General features: G+C 43.1%; 1 protein-coding gene across 1 annotated transcript in view; it reads left to right on the top strand.

Annotated features, from left to right (window-relative positions):
* The window catches only part of LOC136857327 (uncharacterized), a 109,865-nt gene that overhangs the window by 11,599 nt on the left and 82,783 nt on the right, over positions 1-15,483 (top strand). Inside the window, exon 2 of the mRNA XM_068225033.1 lies at positions 2,030-2,092. Coding sequence (XP_068081134.1) covers positions 2,030-2,092 — 63 coding nt within the window. The remainder of the gene's footprint in view (positions 1-2,029; positions 2,093-15,483) is intronic.

Genomic DNA, 15,483 nt, shown 5'->3' with positions numbered 1-15,483 from the left:
GAGGTGGCAGCAAATCACACTAACCACTACACCACAGAGGCGGACAGTCCCATAGTTATTTCAGCAAATATACTTGTGAATGCATCAAGTGTGGAAACTTTGCTTTCAACTCCCCAGATCTCTGTCCCGTACAATAACCTAGATTTAACGGATGTATATACCCTGTAGAGAGTGTTGGGCATCTTTTTATCCAAAATATTAGTAGCTGACAAGGCACTCATGCCCTTTAGTTTTGCCTTTTTCATTTGTTCTGACCATTTTCCATTTCCTCTTAATATCATGCACAAATACTAATCTCTGGCTCAAGCGGCAGCGCACCGGCTTCTCACCACTAGGTTCCGTGGTTCAAATCCCGGGCACTCCCTGTGAGATTTGTGCTGGACAAAGCGGAGGCGGGACAGGTTTTTCTCCGGGTACTCCGGTTTTCCCTCTCATCTTTCATTCCAGCGACACACTCTAATGTAATTTCATTTCGTCTGTCAGTCATTAACCATTGCTCCAGAGGAGTGCGACAGGCTTCGGCAGCCGGAACAATCCCTATCCTCGCCGCTAGATGCGAGCTTCATTCATTCCAATCCTGACCCAGTCGAATGACTGGAAACAGGCTGAGGATTTTCATTATGCCCAAATACTCTTCTTTCTTGACAGCTTCTAATATTGTCTCACCCATCCACCCTTTTTGATTATTTGACAATTTATACCTTTTTTTTTTTTTCATACCAACGTTCGTATGGTGATGAAGTGGATTACTAGATAAGGGCCCTTCTAGGAAGACAAAAGTAGGGTACACTCCTTAAAATTAGAAACAGCACACATTAAAATACGTTAATTCAAAATCGCTTTTCGGAAACTTCATTCTATCATCCGGGAATATTCAAATTGTTCAAATTCAGTAGGCTACTTTATTCCTTGTTTAACAATGTGGTTGTTTACAGGTATTAGTGTAATATTTTATTGACACTGTGTGTACGACAGACTGTAAAGCTTTTAAATGTACACTGTAAGCTATATTGTCTGTCTGTTAGGTCATCAGCCCAGAGGCTGGTTGGATCCTCAAATAGCATCACCAAAGGCTATGCAGTTATAGGGAAACCACAAAAACCAATGGCGGTACCAAAATGAGGCGTACTAGGCAAGATGAGGAGTGAGGTAGTTTGCCATTGCTTTCCTCACTGGGCCAGACAGTGCTAAGCTATATTATAGGTTTAAAATTCGTATTTGCTTGCGTATTTGTTTCGTATTTGCGCGGCGCAAGGTGCAAAAGACGACTTCGTCAGGTTGACCATTGTGCAGACCCCCACTCCTCGATTTTCAGCAATAGCGCTCTTTCTCCTTTCCCTACGTCTGCCTCGCTCACTCCGCCATCGCCCCCTTCCTCACTTGCTTTGCAGCGCTCACACAATGCGAGCAGAGATGAGCCGAGCTTAGCCGAGTCGCCCCGAGACAAATGCTGGTCCGAACCGAGCTAAACTGGACCTCTGCGCCTCTGTTTGCACGCGTGAGATTTTGGATGTTTGAGAGGCCGTATTTTAAAGTATCACACCCATAATATCATTTGCTCTATGCTTTGGGTGTGTTAACGTTTCTCCACTGCTGTTAGTGATAAGTCACCCACCCAATTACCGGAATTTTGCCCTGGCGAAACAATTTCCTTTTTCCTTCCCTTCCTAAGATTCTTTATTATTGTCCAGAAAGATTTCCCTGCCGCTTGACAATATTATTTATTTCGCTCTGTGTCTTTCATCAGCGTACAATTCCCTGTCTGCATCAGTCCTTGTTTGGAGCCATTTCTGATACGCCTTCCTTTTACGTTTATAAGCTGCCCTCACTTTATCATTCCACCAAGATATTCCCTTTTTCCCCATCTAATTTCTCTCGGACAGCTCCTATCCTACTACAGTACAAACATTAGTTCATTAAAGCACTTAAATGTATGTTTCCTATTACAGAAAAGTGCAGTTATAATAACCAAATAGTAGCACTATGTGTATTAATGGATAAAAGAAGACTTGGTTGTTCTTGTTTCTAGTACTCAACTTCTTCCCAGTACCAGTCAGCGACGAGTGTATGGCGAATGATGGTCGTCGATCAGGTGAGTAATATATTTGTATCCTATGTTTAGAGGAATGATTTTTTCACATTAACGATAAATGCGATAAAAATATTTTGAAGTGATTTTGAGATATCTTAACGAATCATGTGATTCTGATTAAGAAAATCGTGATTTTATTTTTGCGAATGCCAGCGAATTGAAGCGATAAGGTCACTTTAAAACGAAATTTACTTATTTCGCAATAAATGCGGAATTGCAGCAAATTTCGTGGCAAATAACGAGCTTGAACTGTATTCCAGTATTACGAGCGTGAAGGAAAACGAAAGACAGAAGAAGGATTTCTCACTTCGACAGAAATAGCTGTTCGTTTTAATATTCTAGGAAATCCCTTAATGGTATGGCCTAATAGAGTGAAAACCATTGCTATGTAGGGTGTAGGGGTAATTTATTGATAGGGGCTGTATTAATGAAAATCCACAGCCTGTTTCCAGTCATTCGACCAGGTCAGGAATGGAATGAATGAAGCCCCATCTAGCGGCGAGGATAGACATTGTGCCGGCTGCCGAAGCCTGTCGCACTCCTAAAGGAATCATTAATGATTATCAATACTGTTTATATTTATTTATCGTCCAAGTTAATTTGTGTGATTTGTGAATTGATTAACTTTTTATGAATAATTTTAAGGAAATTATTAAAGCGAAATTAAAGCGATGGGGTGAGCACTATTTCACGAAATAACGCGAAAGAGTCCGTTTCTCGCTAAATCATACACAAATTAATGCCAAAAAAAATCATGCATCTGCCTTTGTTATACAAACCACAGTTGCCTTCCCCCACTTCCTGAAGAGGGTGACTTTAAAATGTAAGATGAATTAGCGCATTTGGTCAATTATTTAATTGCTACGTTCAACGGTCCACCGTGTCATCGGACTGGATATCGTAGCATAAGTTGTATGTTTGTAGGAATTATTTGTACCCAACGAGCATACAAAAAAAATGTATCAATGTACGGAGAAATTCATAACATTCAGTAAGAATTAGGCGCGAGACAAATGTAACGAATCCCCTGTTCTAATTGCTCACCAACAGAGTGAATGAATATCTGACAAAGAACGTAGCGATGGTCTCTCAGTTTTAAACCTGTTATAACTAATTTCCTTGAAGCAATGTTTACTTCTATCCGGGATTGTAAATAAAGGGTGCAGATCTCTAGACATGGTCATGAGGGTATTTAGGAGTTGTAGTAATGTTCTTGGCTTTACGTCCCACTAACTACTTTCTCGGAGGAGTTGTAAGGATGTAAAGGAGAGGGCATACAAGACTCTGGTAAGACCCCAACTAGAGTATGGTTCCAGCACCAGCATTACTTGATTCGAGAACTGGAAAAAAATCTAAAGAAAAGCAGTTCGATTTGTTCTGGGTGATATCCGACAAAAGAGTAGCGTTACGAAAATGCTGCAAACTTTGGGCTGCTGGTATAAAATTGTGATCTTACCAGTGCTGCATTAGATGCCCCTCCTTTACATCCGTACTACAACCCCTAAATACTCTCACAACCATATGAATCCCGTTTATGTGATTACCCCAGTGAAGATATTTCCTTATATTACAATTTATTTTAAGTCGCACCGACACAGATAGGTCTTATGGCGACAATGGGATGGGAAAGGGTTATGTATGAGAAAAGAAGCGACCGTGGCCTTAATTAAGGTACAGTCTGTTGTGAAAATGGGGAACCGCGGAAAACCATCTTCAGGGCTGCCGATAGTGGGATTCGAATCCACTCTCTTCCGAATGCAAGCAGTTAGCTACGTGACCCAAACCACGCGGCCACTTGATCGGTTTTCTTTATATTAACACCTAAGCATAATTGGTACGCAGTTTATGATCATTGATCGCCTAGCAGCGCTCGCGTACCTGCAGCTATTCAGGAAACACAGAAGAATAGGCGATTCTGTATATATCCCTATCTAACGGAAGGAAATGTGTCTAGTTTCTTATCGAAGAAAATAGTCTCAAAATCTTTATTTTCTCTTCATTATTGATAAAGATGCAAAGCAACTCCTCCGAAGTGCTCTTCATTTTTCTGTTTGAATAATCGTCACAGCAACATCCCGCATTTTTTGATATCGCTGAATTTCATAAATTAAGACAAGGTCTATTTTAAAGTGGCCGCTTCTCATGGTTTCGGTTGACAGAAAAACGACAGGTTGACAATGTGGCGCCTCCTGTAAATAGTACAATGAGTCATTACCCCAGCTCCACTTTTTTTAAATATAAACAATCGTAGCCCCACTACACTCTCTAAAGTCAACATTACCATTTTATAGGGCTGCATTTTTTGTGGAAAGGTCTGTCTGAGAAAGATCTTTCAAGAATATTTGCAACCACACGTTCGCACATACTTCCAAGTTGATATTCACGGCAGAGACGACACCATCATAACTTAATCTATAGCAGATTTTAAACAATGTACTTACAGTTTCATCCGGTGACGCTTCGTGATAGTACAGTCATGGCTTCCACTGGGACTATTTGTTTTTTTTAGATAAAAAGCCTAATCTACACTAATCAGCAAAATTTAACTGGTATTTCACCGTCGTTGAAGTTTTACAGTTTCACTCGCATACTGAGTGTACGTGCGTCAACGTCAAACGAGGAAAAATATTTGTCACGACGTATAACACATGTTATATTCATGAGGAATGCCACAGAACTCGCGAAACGTTCACCTACAATCCAAGAGGAACACTACAGAAATTCACTATATACCACCATCAAGACAACCATTCGCGTTTAACTCTGTGTTCAAGTTGGGCAACCTAAATATTTTTTCTGCGGCTATCGGAACACATTCTCTACACGTTCCATCAATGAATTGCTCGAAAATACTATGTACATGCTGAAACCCAAGACTAAAATATATTCTTCTATATTACAATTTATTTCATATACTGGCTCTATTTTTATTAGCAAGAAAATCTGCAAGTGGCTATACTGTTAAGATGTTGATATTTTTTTCTTGCAGTCTCTAGTGTGTGGCGCTGAAGACTTCGAGTATCAAGTATTAAAACTAACACCCCTACCTAAGCTAGCTGGCCTGTCGCCGTAAATTGCTGTCGGGGGAGGGCGCACAGCTCCGCTTTGAGGAAGCTTCAAGTGCATGCGTCACCCAAGCGACCTTAAATTTCGCTGGGGGTAGCTTCCTATCGCGCCGGCAAGGAAACCCAGCTCTCTTGGAGAAGCTGAACTGCGGTAGTGCGAGCGGATTGTCGAGACATCTGTATTTGGCTTAGATGTTCGCAATTTTTAGATGGGATTCAGTGCACGCCACTGCAATGAGTAGTAGATGGTCGACCATCGCGCACGACGTTGTGGGTGATGCCACACCGCACGGTAGCTAGAAACCGTATAACCACTGTGTCGCGCGACCCGAGTGGCTCTTTTCAGGTGGCTTCATTTGACACCAGTCTAGTCTTGTCCTGACCGGCTTTGAAATACAAGCGATGTGACTCCAGTATTGGTTGGAGAATGTCACTCCTCTACTTTGGAGTATTTGGTGTGCTCTGAACAACCACGAGAGGTGTACGTTGACCTCTTGACCCCAGAACATCAATGAGCCTTATCTTGGTGCACACCTTGGGCCACAGTGTTTGAGTTGAACAGCTTTACCTGGCTGCCTCAAAGCATGTTGTCTAAAATCATCGAATGTCGAAATACCGTGTGGGGAAAATAAAACTGGCCCAGAAAATATTTACGATAGGACTGACGCGTGATTGGCCCTTGTTAATGAGCATCACAGAAGATGCTGGAAATGACCTCATCTGAAGAAGTGAAAAACTGAGGATCCAAAAATCCTGACTCTACTTCACTCAGAAACCGCCGGCAGAACTCAACACGTGAAGGTTCATCTGGACGCTCTAACGTATGCACAACAGTAAAGTAGTAAGGTTACAGATGCAGGTCCTTTTTGATAATGTTTCGACAGGCGATCTCTTAATTCCCACTTGAACAGATAAACGGCGTTGAGATTTAGTTGGACTTCGTTCCAAACTTTCCTTCACTCGAGTAATGTTTTCTGCTGTTCGAACTCTTTTCGGGTAGTTACAGTTTATATTTGCTACAGACCCCGTTTCACGCCATTTTGCCACTAAGTTTTTCCAAGTTTTCCAAAACTCTAGCGAGCAGTTCCGCACAAGTTTTCCACAAATCCAGCTTCTCATAACACTCGACAATGAACACGCGCTGTTTTATCGTGAGCACCATTTTGTGTTGCATTCAACTGAGTCACTAAATACGTCTGCTCCTCTCATTCACTCACACGTAATGACAGAGCAACGCACTCGGAACAGAGCTTGCGGGAGATGCGCACACACAGACAGGTGACAGCAACTGATTGGTGCATCGAAATCACGGTTTCCAGCATTTCCTGTGATGGGCAGTTCTCCTGTTCATTAACAAGAGTCAATTCCGCGTCAGTCTTATAAACACTTTCCGGTGCTAACAGCACCCTGCAAACATGCCGAGGTGTAAGAAATGGATGTCGCCGAGGCCGTCTAGAACGCAGATTGACATCAAGCAACCGTTCAGCTCCATGGCTAACTGGTCCAAGGGGTCCCGGGTTCGATTCCCGGCCACATCTGGGTTAATTCCACTAACTCGAATGGTGTGTGTATTTGTTGACTTCAAAGTTAGAAAATTCATCCTCAGTAGGGCCCCTTCTTCACCGACGCGTAGGTCTCAACTCAACAGGCCTCTGTAACGATGCGACCCACCATTATATCAGCAATCTATTCCTTAACATCTTAATTAGAAGGATGTCATGTAACCACCATAAGCGCTGGGATTCAGTTCGGGATTCCTCCCAACTGACAGTCGGAGATAGCGTTCTTTGGCTGCAGTTGTAATACGTACAGCTAAGTCATCAGCACTTCCTATTGTTCTGAAACGATTCCATTTCCGAACCACACCCATTTTAATTCACTCGTACAGTCGAGCAACATCCCTTGTTGATAATCCTCCTGGACGTGATTATGCGGAAACGATCGAATGTCGACATTGTTCTCCTTGTCATCGTAGATTTCTACTACACTGTTCAGATCACGGCACTAATGTCACATTACCTGTCCTCCAACTTCAAGTGAAATGCTGCCTCCCATTATACAATAATTTAGCCATGAACTCAGACATGATCATGTTATTATTATTATTATTATTATTATTATTATTATTATTATTATTTATTATTATTATTATTATTGTCGTCGTCGTCGTAAAAGGGACTTAAATCCTCATATCATATGCACTGGGGAGAACTCTAAGGTATTTTTGTAATGAATATGGTCGCTTAAGAATTATTAGCCACCTAGATATTCGAACATCAGTAGCATTAAGGTTAGAAGAACCCCCCCCCCAATGGCACTACAGCCCTTGAAGGGCCTTGGCCTACCAAGTGACCTCTGCTCAGTCCGAAGGCCTGCAGATTACGAGGTGCCGTGTGGTCAGCACGACGAATCCTCTCGGTCGTTATTCTTGGCTTTCGAGACCGGGGCCGCTATCTCACCGTCAGATAGCTCCTCAATTCTAATCACGTAGGCCGAGTGGACCTCGAACCAGCCCTCAGGTCCAGGTAAAAATCCCTGACCTGGCCGGGAATAGAACCCGGGATCTCGGGGTAAGAGGCAGGCACGCTACCCCTACACCACGGGGCCGGCTAAGGTTAGAAGAAATGCACTTTGGAAATGTGTTGCAGAACCAAACTGGAGGCATATATCGTTAAAAGATTTGAACACTTACTTTATTAAATAAATAAATAAATTAATTAATTAATTAATTAATTAATTAATTAATAGTCTTGTTTATATCCTCAGGGCTATGGCTTCCTCCAAAGTAGGGACAATGCTCAGTTTAACTCATCAGGTGAGCAGGTCCTGAGGGGCATTATTAAATAGGTATTCCAGCACAATTATTTAAAACAGAAAGACCTATCTGAGTCGGCGCGACGTAAAGCAAGTTGTACAAAAATACAACAAAGCCATCTCCGTACAGGCCATGAAGTCCCATGGAGGAGTGTAAGGTAAAGGCGTCTACTATCCGTAACCTAGTACCTAATTATGGAAGTAAAAATAAAAGTATAATTATATGCAGCAGAATGTTTTAACACTTCGAACACTTTGCCTGCTTGAAAAACTGACAATTATGGAAAGGAGGATTATCCGAAAAATTATTGGTCCCAAACTCAAAGATACAGACTTCGGAGCAACTTAGAAATATACACCCACACCGAAAAGATATCAAGTGTAATCCGAAAAAGAATGATAACTTTTTACACTCACCTCTTCAGATTGCCAGCTGAAAGAATTTGTAAACGTTTGTTATCCTACTTCAGAAGTCTCAAAACGATTCCTCCTTGGTTGGTGGAGGATCTTTTAAAGCATGGAATCACAGAAACAGACATTCAATACCGAGCACCATTCAGACACAAACTTACCGTAGACAGGTTCATCAAGAAAAAGTCCCAGCTCGACTGAAACATGTCCATTCTGATGCATGGTAGAAAGCACACTCCGAAAGGATGCAAACCTGGACAGCCCGCAAGAAGACAAACAGTTGAGATCTCGCGGTCCTTAGAGGCCCTAACGATGAATAATAATCATAATAGGCCTAATATCAAATAATATCAAATATGAAAAATAATAAAATAAATATTCTGAATGAAAAATTGGATTGAAACATGAACGAGTGCCACACAAACATAAGAAAAGTAAAGATAATAAAGATTAAAGAAAATTGTTGTTATTATTATAATTATAATCTTAATTATTTTACGTCCCTTCAATAGCTACAGATTTCAAGAAAATCTGGAGTATCAGAATGGTGTCCCTCGCGGGAATTTTAACATGCTGGATGTTGGCGCATTTTCGACCTCAGTCAGAATCGAACCCACTATCTTGGGAACAGAAGGACGATGACAGCGCCACTGAGGTCGGTTGGTAATGGAATATATAAGTTCCACTGAATATGAACCATTTCCAGTTGTCTGAGTTCGGCACTAATGTGGATTAATCTCAGTTTTACGGTCCGATGCCCTGTCTGACGCCAACATTATGTGGAGGGATCTACTCACTATTGTGTGTGTGTTTCTGTGGTAACCGGTAGTGTTATGTCTTGTGTGTAAATTACGATTTGTATTAAGACTTTCACAAACACTTAATCACACGTGGATAAATCCCCGACTCCGCCGGGAATTAAACCCAGGGACCTTCGAACCAATGATCAGTATGCTGACCATTCAGCAAGGAGCCGCATACCTCCACATTGTCTAATTTTGTAAAATTCTTTCATTTATAGAAAACATGTTGCATTGTTGCCATATTTCATTTCTTCATTTTTATTTCTGTGAGGATGTCCTTTCGAACCTCCAATGTCGGTCGTGAGGATGGTTTTCCGTGGTTTCCTATTTTCGCAGCAAGCAAAAGCTGAGGCTGTATCTTAATTAAGGCCACAGCCGCTTCCTTCTGACTCTTAGCCCTTTCCCATCCCATCGTCGCCATAAGACCTATCTGTATCGGTGTGACGTAAAACCAATTGTAAAAAAAAAGAATATTCTTTCACTAGTCAAAGAAGCCACATTTCAGATGACTGTGTTTCATTTCTGTCCATACATTAAATGTATGCCTTTGCTGGTGGGACCTAGTGTTTAGAGTGCACTATGTCTTCTGGTATGGGCTAGAGCAATTTTGTTACTTTCATTAATCTGTCTCAGCTTTATCGTTGGCTTTGACAAAATGAAAGTGACTGAGGTATGAGTGATGCTAGTAATGCCATTCCTTATGCAGCCAGTCTCTGCTATGAATGGTGTGAAAATGTTGCTCATAGGGTCAGTTGGTGCATGCATTTCAGTGGGCTTGGCAGACTGATATGTAATAGCAACTTCTGGCTCGGTGAGGAAAGCAACGAGAAACTACCTCACTCCTCATTTCCCTAGTACGCCTCTTCAGTGATGCCTAGGCCATCTATGACAGCTGATGGCAGAACTGTTGAGGATCCAACCAGCCTTCGGGCTGAGGACTAAACATACATACATACATACATACATACATACATACATACATACATACATACATACATACATACATACATACATTAAATGTTGTACAGCCATGGTTTTATAATATTTAAGTTGAGTTTCTTCTTGCACTTCACCTTTCAGTGGTCCGGCTCCATGGCTAAATGGTTAGCGTGCTGGCCTTTGGTACAGGGGTCCCGGGTTCGATTCCCGGCAGGGTCGGGAATTTTAACCATCATTGGTTAATTTCGTTGGCACGGGGGCTGGGTGTATGTGTCGTCTTCATCATCATTTCATCCTCATCACGACGCGCAGGTCGCCTACGGGAGTCAAATCAAAAGACCTGCATCTGGCGAGCCGAACTTGTCCTCGGAGACTCCCGGCACTAAAAGCCATACGACATTTCATTTTACCTTTCAGTGCTCGTCTTATACTGTTGTCGATGGTGTTTCTTTTCCACTTCGTCAACTTCATTAACAGATAAGTCGGTGGATGCAGAGTGGGTCTCGGCTTACATATGGTCACGGCTGGCCCGTGGTCCAACAGCTCTGCACTCCGACCGGCCAACCGAGCAGAGAAGGGGTGGCCACAGCTCTACCGTGGCTCTACGCCTCTGCATTCGGGAGACTGAACCTCACAGCTGGCCCCAACCGTCGGCTGTCCTGAGAATGGTTTTCCGTGGTTTTCCATTCTCCTGCACTAAGGTGAATACCGAGACAGTTCCTAGTAGAAGCCACGGCCGCCAACCCCCTCACCTTCTCCGCACATCTCCTTCACCGTACCAAATCTCCCGGCCTGAAAGACGGCGTTACCGTCCAAGAGGCCCGCCTCCCGCTTCAAAGGAGGAATGAAAACTTTTTAATAGCAGTATTAACAGATAACTCGCTACCAAAGTAAAGGTAGAAACTTGTTCTGCTGGCTGACTGTCAGTTACTATATTTGCTCTGAGACATGCCATAACTTCAGTCTTACCGGTACTTCGTAATATGTGTATTCACCTTCGGCGTTTATCTTCATTTTCATGTAATACAAATTGATCTGAGCAGTCCAGAATATACCAGTACTGAAGAGAGCCTAGAATCAAACCCGGGGGCTCCATATAAGAGACAAACACGCTACCCCTACACCACGACGCTGGCTTTAACATTAATGCTACTCTAATTCAGTTCAGTCACAGCTACAGATGTAGGGTATTCAATGAAGAAAGCTTTCCATTCATCAGCAAGAAATGCCCTAGATACAACGGCAAAGAAGTGTATTTCCAGATGAGACTAGAACAAAACTGCTGGAGATATTATTTGATTTACAGTTGCTTACGTTTTACTTCTTTCGTCATACAAGAACTTAATGATTCTCTTACCTTATCAATATTTTGCGGTAGTTATCCTTAATGTACTGTAGTTTCTCTGTGTCACGCCTTAGAGTTCGTAGCCTAATTAATACTGATTTGTGTTAAGGCCTGCCTCTGTGATGTAGTTGTTAGTGTGATTAGCTACCATCCCCCGGAGACTCGGGTTCGATTCCCGACTCTGCCACGAAATTTGAAAGTGGTACGAGGGCTGAAACGGGGTCCACTCAACCTCGGGAGGTTAACTGAGTATAGGGGGCTTCGATTTCCACCTGAGCCATCCTCGACGTGGTTTTTCGTGGTTTCCCACTTCTGCTCCAGGCAATTGTCGGGATGGTAGGCCACGGCCGCTTCCTTCCCTCTTCCTTGTTTATATCTTCCAATCTTCCCATCCCCTGTTCAGCATAGCAGGTGAGGCCGCCCCCCACCCCCGGCCGACCCAAAGTCTCCCGATCCAGGATACTGCCCTTGAGGCGGTAGAGGTGGTTTCCCTCGCTGAGTCCGAGGGGTAAAACCAACCCTGGAAGGTAAACGGATTATGAAAGAAAGATTTGTGTAAAGAAAAATAGTTTTAAGTGAGCTGCTGAGTATCTAGTCCATAAAAGCAAAGAAGTTGGCTCAGGGAAGTGTGATTCTCAGCCAACTGACCTTTAAAACTTGTACACATACTTTACATATTCCCGAGAGGTGTGCGGGCACTGCATAGAGATGAGGCTAGAATAAAGAATGCGACTTTTGTATGAAAAATAAACTTACTGAAATAGTACGAAGGGCATACTATATTGTTTTACACTTCCTTTTTTCTACCCAAATGAAGTACATTATACATCAGTTGTGACGTCCACCTTCTCAACATAATCTCCTTGTAACTGTATGCACTTTTGCCATCGATGTGTCAGTCTCCCCAGACCTTCCTGAAACCATTCTTTAGGAGTGCTGCGTACCCATGCCTTACAGCTGTGTCCAATACTGCAAAATCTACAAAACGGCGACCACGCAGAGGATTCTTCATGTTCCCGAACTTGGTGCCAAGTCGGGAGAGTATGGTGGGTGTGGCAGCACCGTGAATCCCATTTGATCAATGGCAGCGGTTGTCTCTCTGCTAGTGTGGGATCGGACATGAAGCCATGAAGTCGGCTGGATCTTGATCATGGCGTTGCAAAAGTTCTCTGCACACGTCCACACGCCTCTGCCTTTCGTCTGCAGACAGGAGTCTAGGCCCCCACGTGGATGACACCTTCCCCACCTGTAAGTGGCCGTGCACGATCCGCTGCAGGGTGTTTCGGCTAATTGCCATGCCTGCCTCCATTTCCGTAAATGTGATGCATTTGTTTCCTTGGATGGCCTGTTCGGCCCGGGCAATGTTGGCTGGTGTTGACACTGCCACATTCCTTCCGGAACTGGTTCCCTTGTCCACCGATGTGAGCCCTGTTTTCCAACCTTCCAGCCAGTTGTAAGTAGTTTTCCGTGACGGCGCATGTTCTCCACAGACTGCCACCAAACGCCGATGAATTTCTGCAGTGGTCAGGCCTTCTTTCCACAGGAACCAAGTCGTATAGCGCTGTCCCTGACGGTTGATTTCCATGCTGTCTGCTTCTACGCTGAGAGTGTTGTTATGAAATGGCTATGACGAATGGATTCGTTGGCACCTGTGCGTGTGCTGCTACGGAACGGTGGAACAAAACACTAGTTACACGTCACCACCTTCAAAATATAAAGTGTAAAACAATATATTTTTTGCTAGTTGCTTTTACGTCGCACCGACACAGATAGGTCTTATGGCGACGATGGGACAGGAAAGGGCTGGGAGTGGGAAGGAAGCGGCCGTGGCCTTAATTAAGGTACAGCCCCAGCATTTGCCTGGTGTGAAAATGGGAAACCACGGAAAACCATCTTCAGGGCTGCCGACAGTGGGGTTCGTACCTACTATCTCCCGAATACTGGATACTGGCCGCACTTAAGCGACTGCAGCTATCGAGCTCGGTAAAACAATATAGTACGCCCCTCGTATTATATAAAGAGTTTGAAACAACAAAATAAGTAACTGCTCGCATTTACTGAAACAGCAGTATCTATCTAATGATGGAAATGAATGCAGGTCTGTCCAAGTGACACTCAGATTCAATCATCATCATCATCATCATCATCATCATCATCATCATCATCATCAATCATCAAATGATCTGCATTTAGAGCGGTCGACCAGGTGGCAGATTCCCTATCAATGGTTTACGTCATGTTTACATTTATTTATAATTGTTTACGTAGTTTTTTCTTAAATATTTTCAACGAACTTGGAAATTTATTGAACATTTCCCTTGTAATTTATTCCAGTCCCTTACTCCTCGTCATATAAATGAATATTTTCCCCAATTTGTCCTCTTGAATTAAAACTTTATATTATGAGCTTTCCTACTTTTAAAAGCTCCACTGAAACATTCGTGTACCTATCTCATTCCACGCCAACTCACCACTGACAGGCCGAAACATACCACATAGTCGAGCATCTCGTCTCCTTTCTCCCAAATCTTCCCAGCCCAAAGTTTGCAACATTTTAGTAACACTACTCATTCGCTGGAGATCACCCAGAACAAACCGTGCTGCTTTCCTTCGAATTTTTTCCAGTTCTCGTATCAAGTAGTCCTGGTGACCCCACCCCAGCGACAAAATACTTGGCGTTTTCTACACTCATTCATTGATTATTTATTCATTTATTTCAACAAAAACAGCACAAGTGTGAAATTATTGTCCGACTAGCTCACCGCCTTTACACCCCCCCCCCCCCCCCGACCGCCTCCGCGACCCCTTGACCCAATAAAATAGTTTTAAGCTTAGTCTCATCCCATTCTTATCTTAAAGATTCAGTTTCACGGATTCATGTGCCACTGTTTTCCCGTACTGCTGTGAAAAGAATAAGCCCCCTCTAAAACCACCATCCCCTTGAGTTCCAAAAAGTAATTTGTAGCTTATTTTCTTCCTCGTTTTATCTTGAACTTTCAGAAATTTATATTCTACCGTTTTTTCATGTTGCTGTGAAAACCAAAATGACCTTCCTTCCAGTAAACCCGTCCCCTTGAGTTGCTAATTTTTTTTTTTTTTTGCTCAGTTTCTCCTTGCCCCTCCCCCTTTATCTTAAATTAACTGCTGAGTTTCACTAACATACAGTATGTGCTGTGACGCTGTTAAGCAGAGACATTCGATATGGCAACCTCGTTGTCATAAGAGCAATAATGTTTTTGTTTTACATGGAAGAAATCAACACTGACTTTTGGGCGACGGTAAATAACCCGAGTACTTAAAGGGGCCAACAGCTTCCGGTAGAGGAACCCTGTTTGGAGGGATGATGGTCTCCTTAGTGGAAAAAATGCCCTGGAATCTATCAAGTGTCATCTGATCTTCAGGTTAGAGGCAGCTACAAACAGCATATTTTCCACACGAATGAAGAGGCTGATCAAAACAACAAAGACCGGGCGAGTTGGCCGTGCGGTGAGGGACGCGTAGCTGTGAGCTTGTATTCATGAGATAGTGGGTTCGAACCCCACTGTCGGCAGCCCTGAAGATGGTTTTTCGTGCTTTCCCATTTTCACACCAGGCAAATGCTGGGGCTGTACCTTAATTAAGGCCACGGCCGCTTCCTTCCCATTCCTACGCCTTTCCTATCCCATCGTCGCCAAAAGACCTATCTGTGTCGGTGTGACGTAAAGTCAACAACAAAACAAACAAAAAAAGCAAGAAAGCAAGCTGGTAACGTTATGCCTATTGATCATAGCCAGGGACATTCAGTGTTAGGCCTACGTATAATCCTGCCCACGGGGACGTGACTTTACAGTATATATGCATGCCTGGGATTCAAACAGTAGCCACCTTAGTGAGAAGAAAGAGACCATATCACTCGGCTACAACTCCCTTGGCGGTTGACCAAAATCCACAGAAAGCAGCAAGAAAGAACGCTGGACAGAAATTCCCAGGAAAACCAGTAGGTTTACGGCTGATGATGAAATGAATACGGCCCCT

The sequence above is a fragment of the Anabrus simplex genome, chromosome 1 (genome assembly GCF_040414725.1).
Source record: "Anabrus simplex isolate iqAnaSimp1 chromosome 1, ASM4041472v1, whole genome shotgun sequence".
NCBI lineage: Eukaryota > Metazoa > Arthropoda > Insecta > Orthoptera > Tettigoniidae > Anabrus > Anabrus simplex.
The sequence above is the reverse complement of the archived record's forward strand: the minus strand, read 5'-3'. Positions and strand labels throughout refer to the sequence as shown.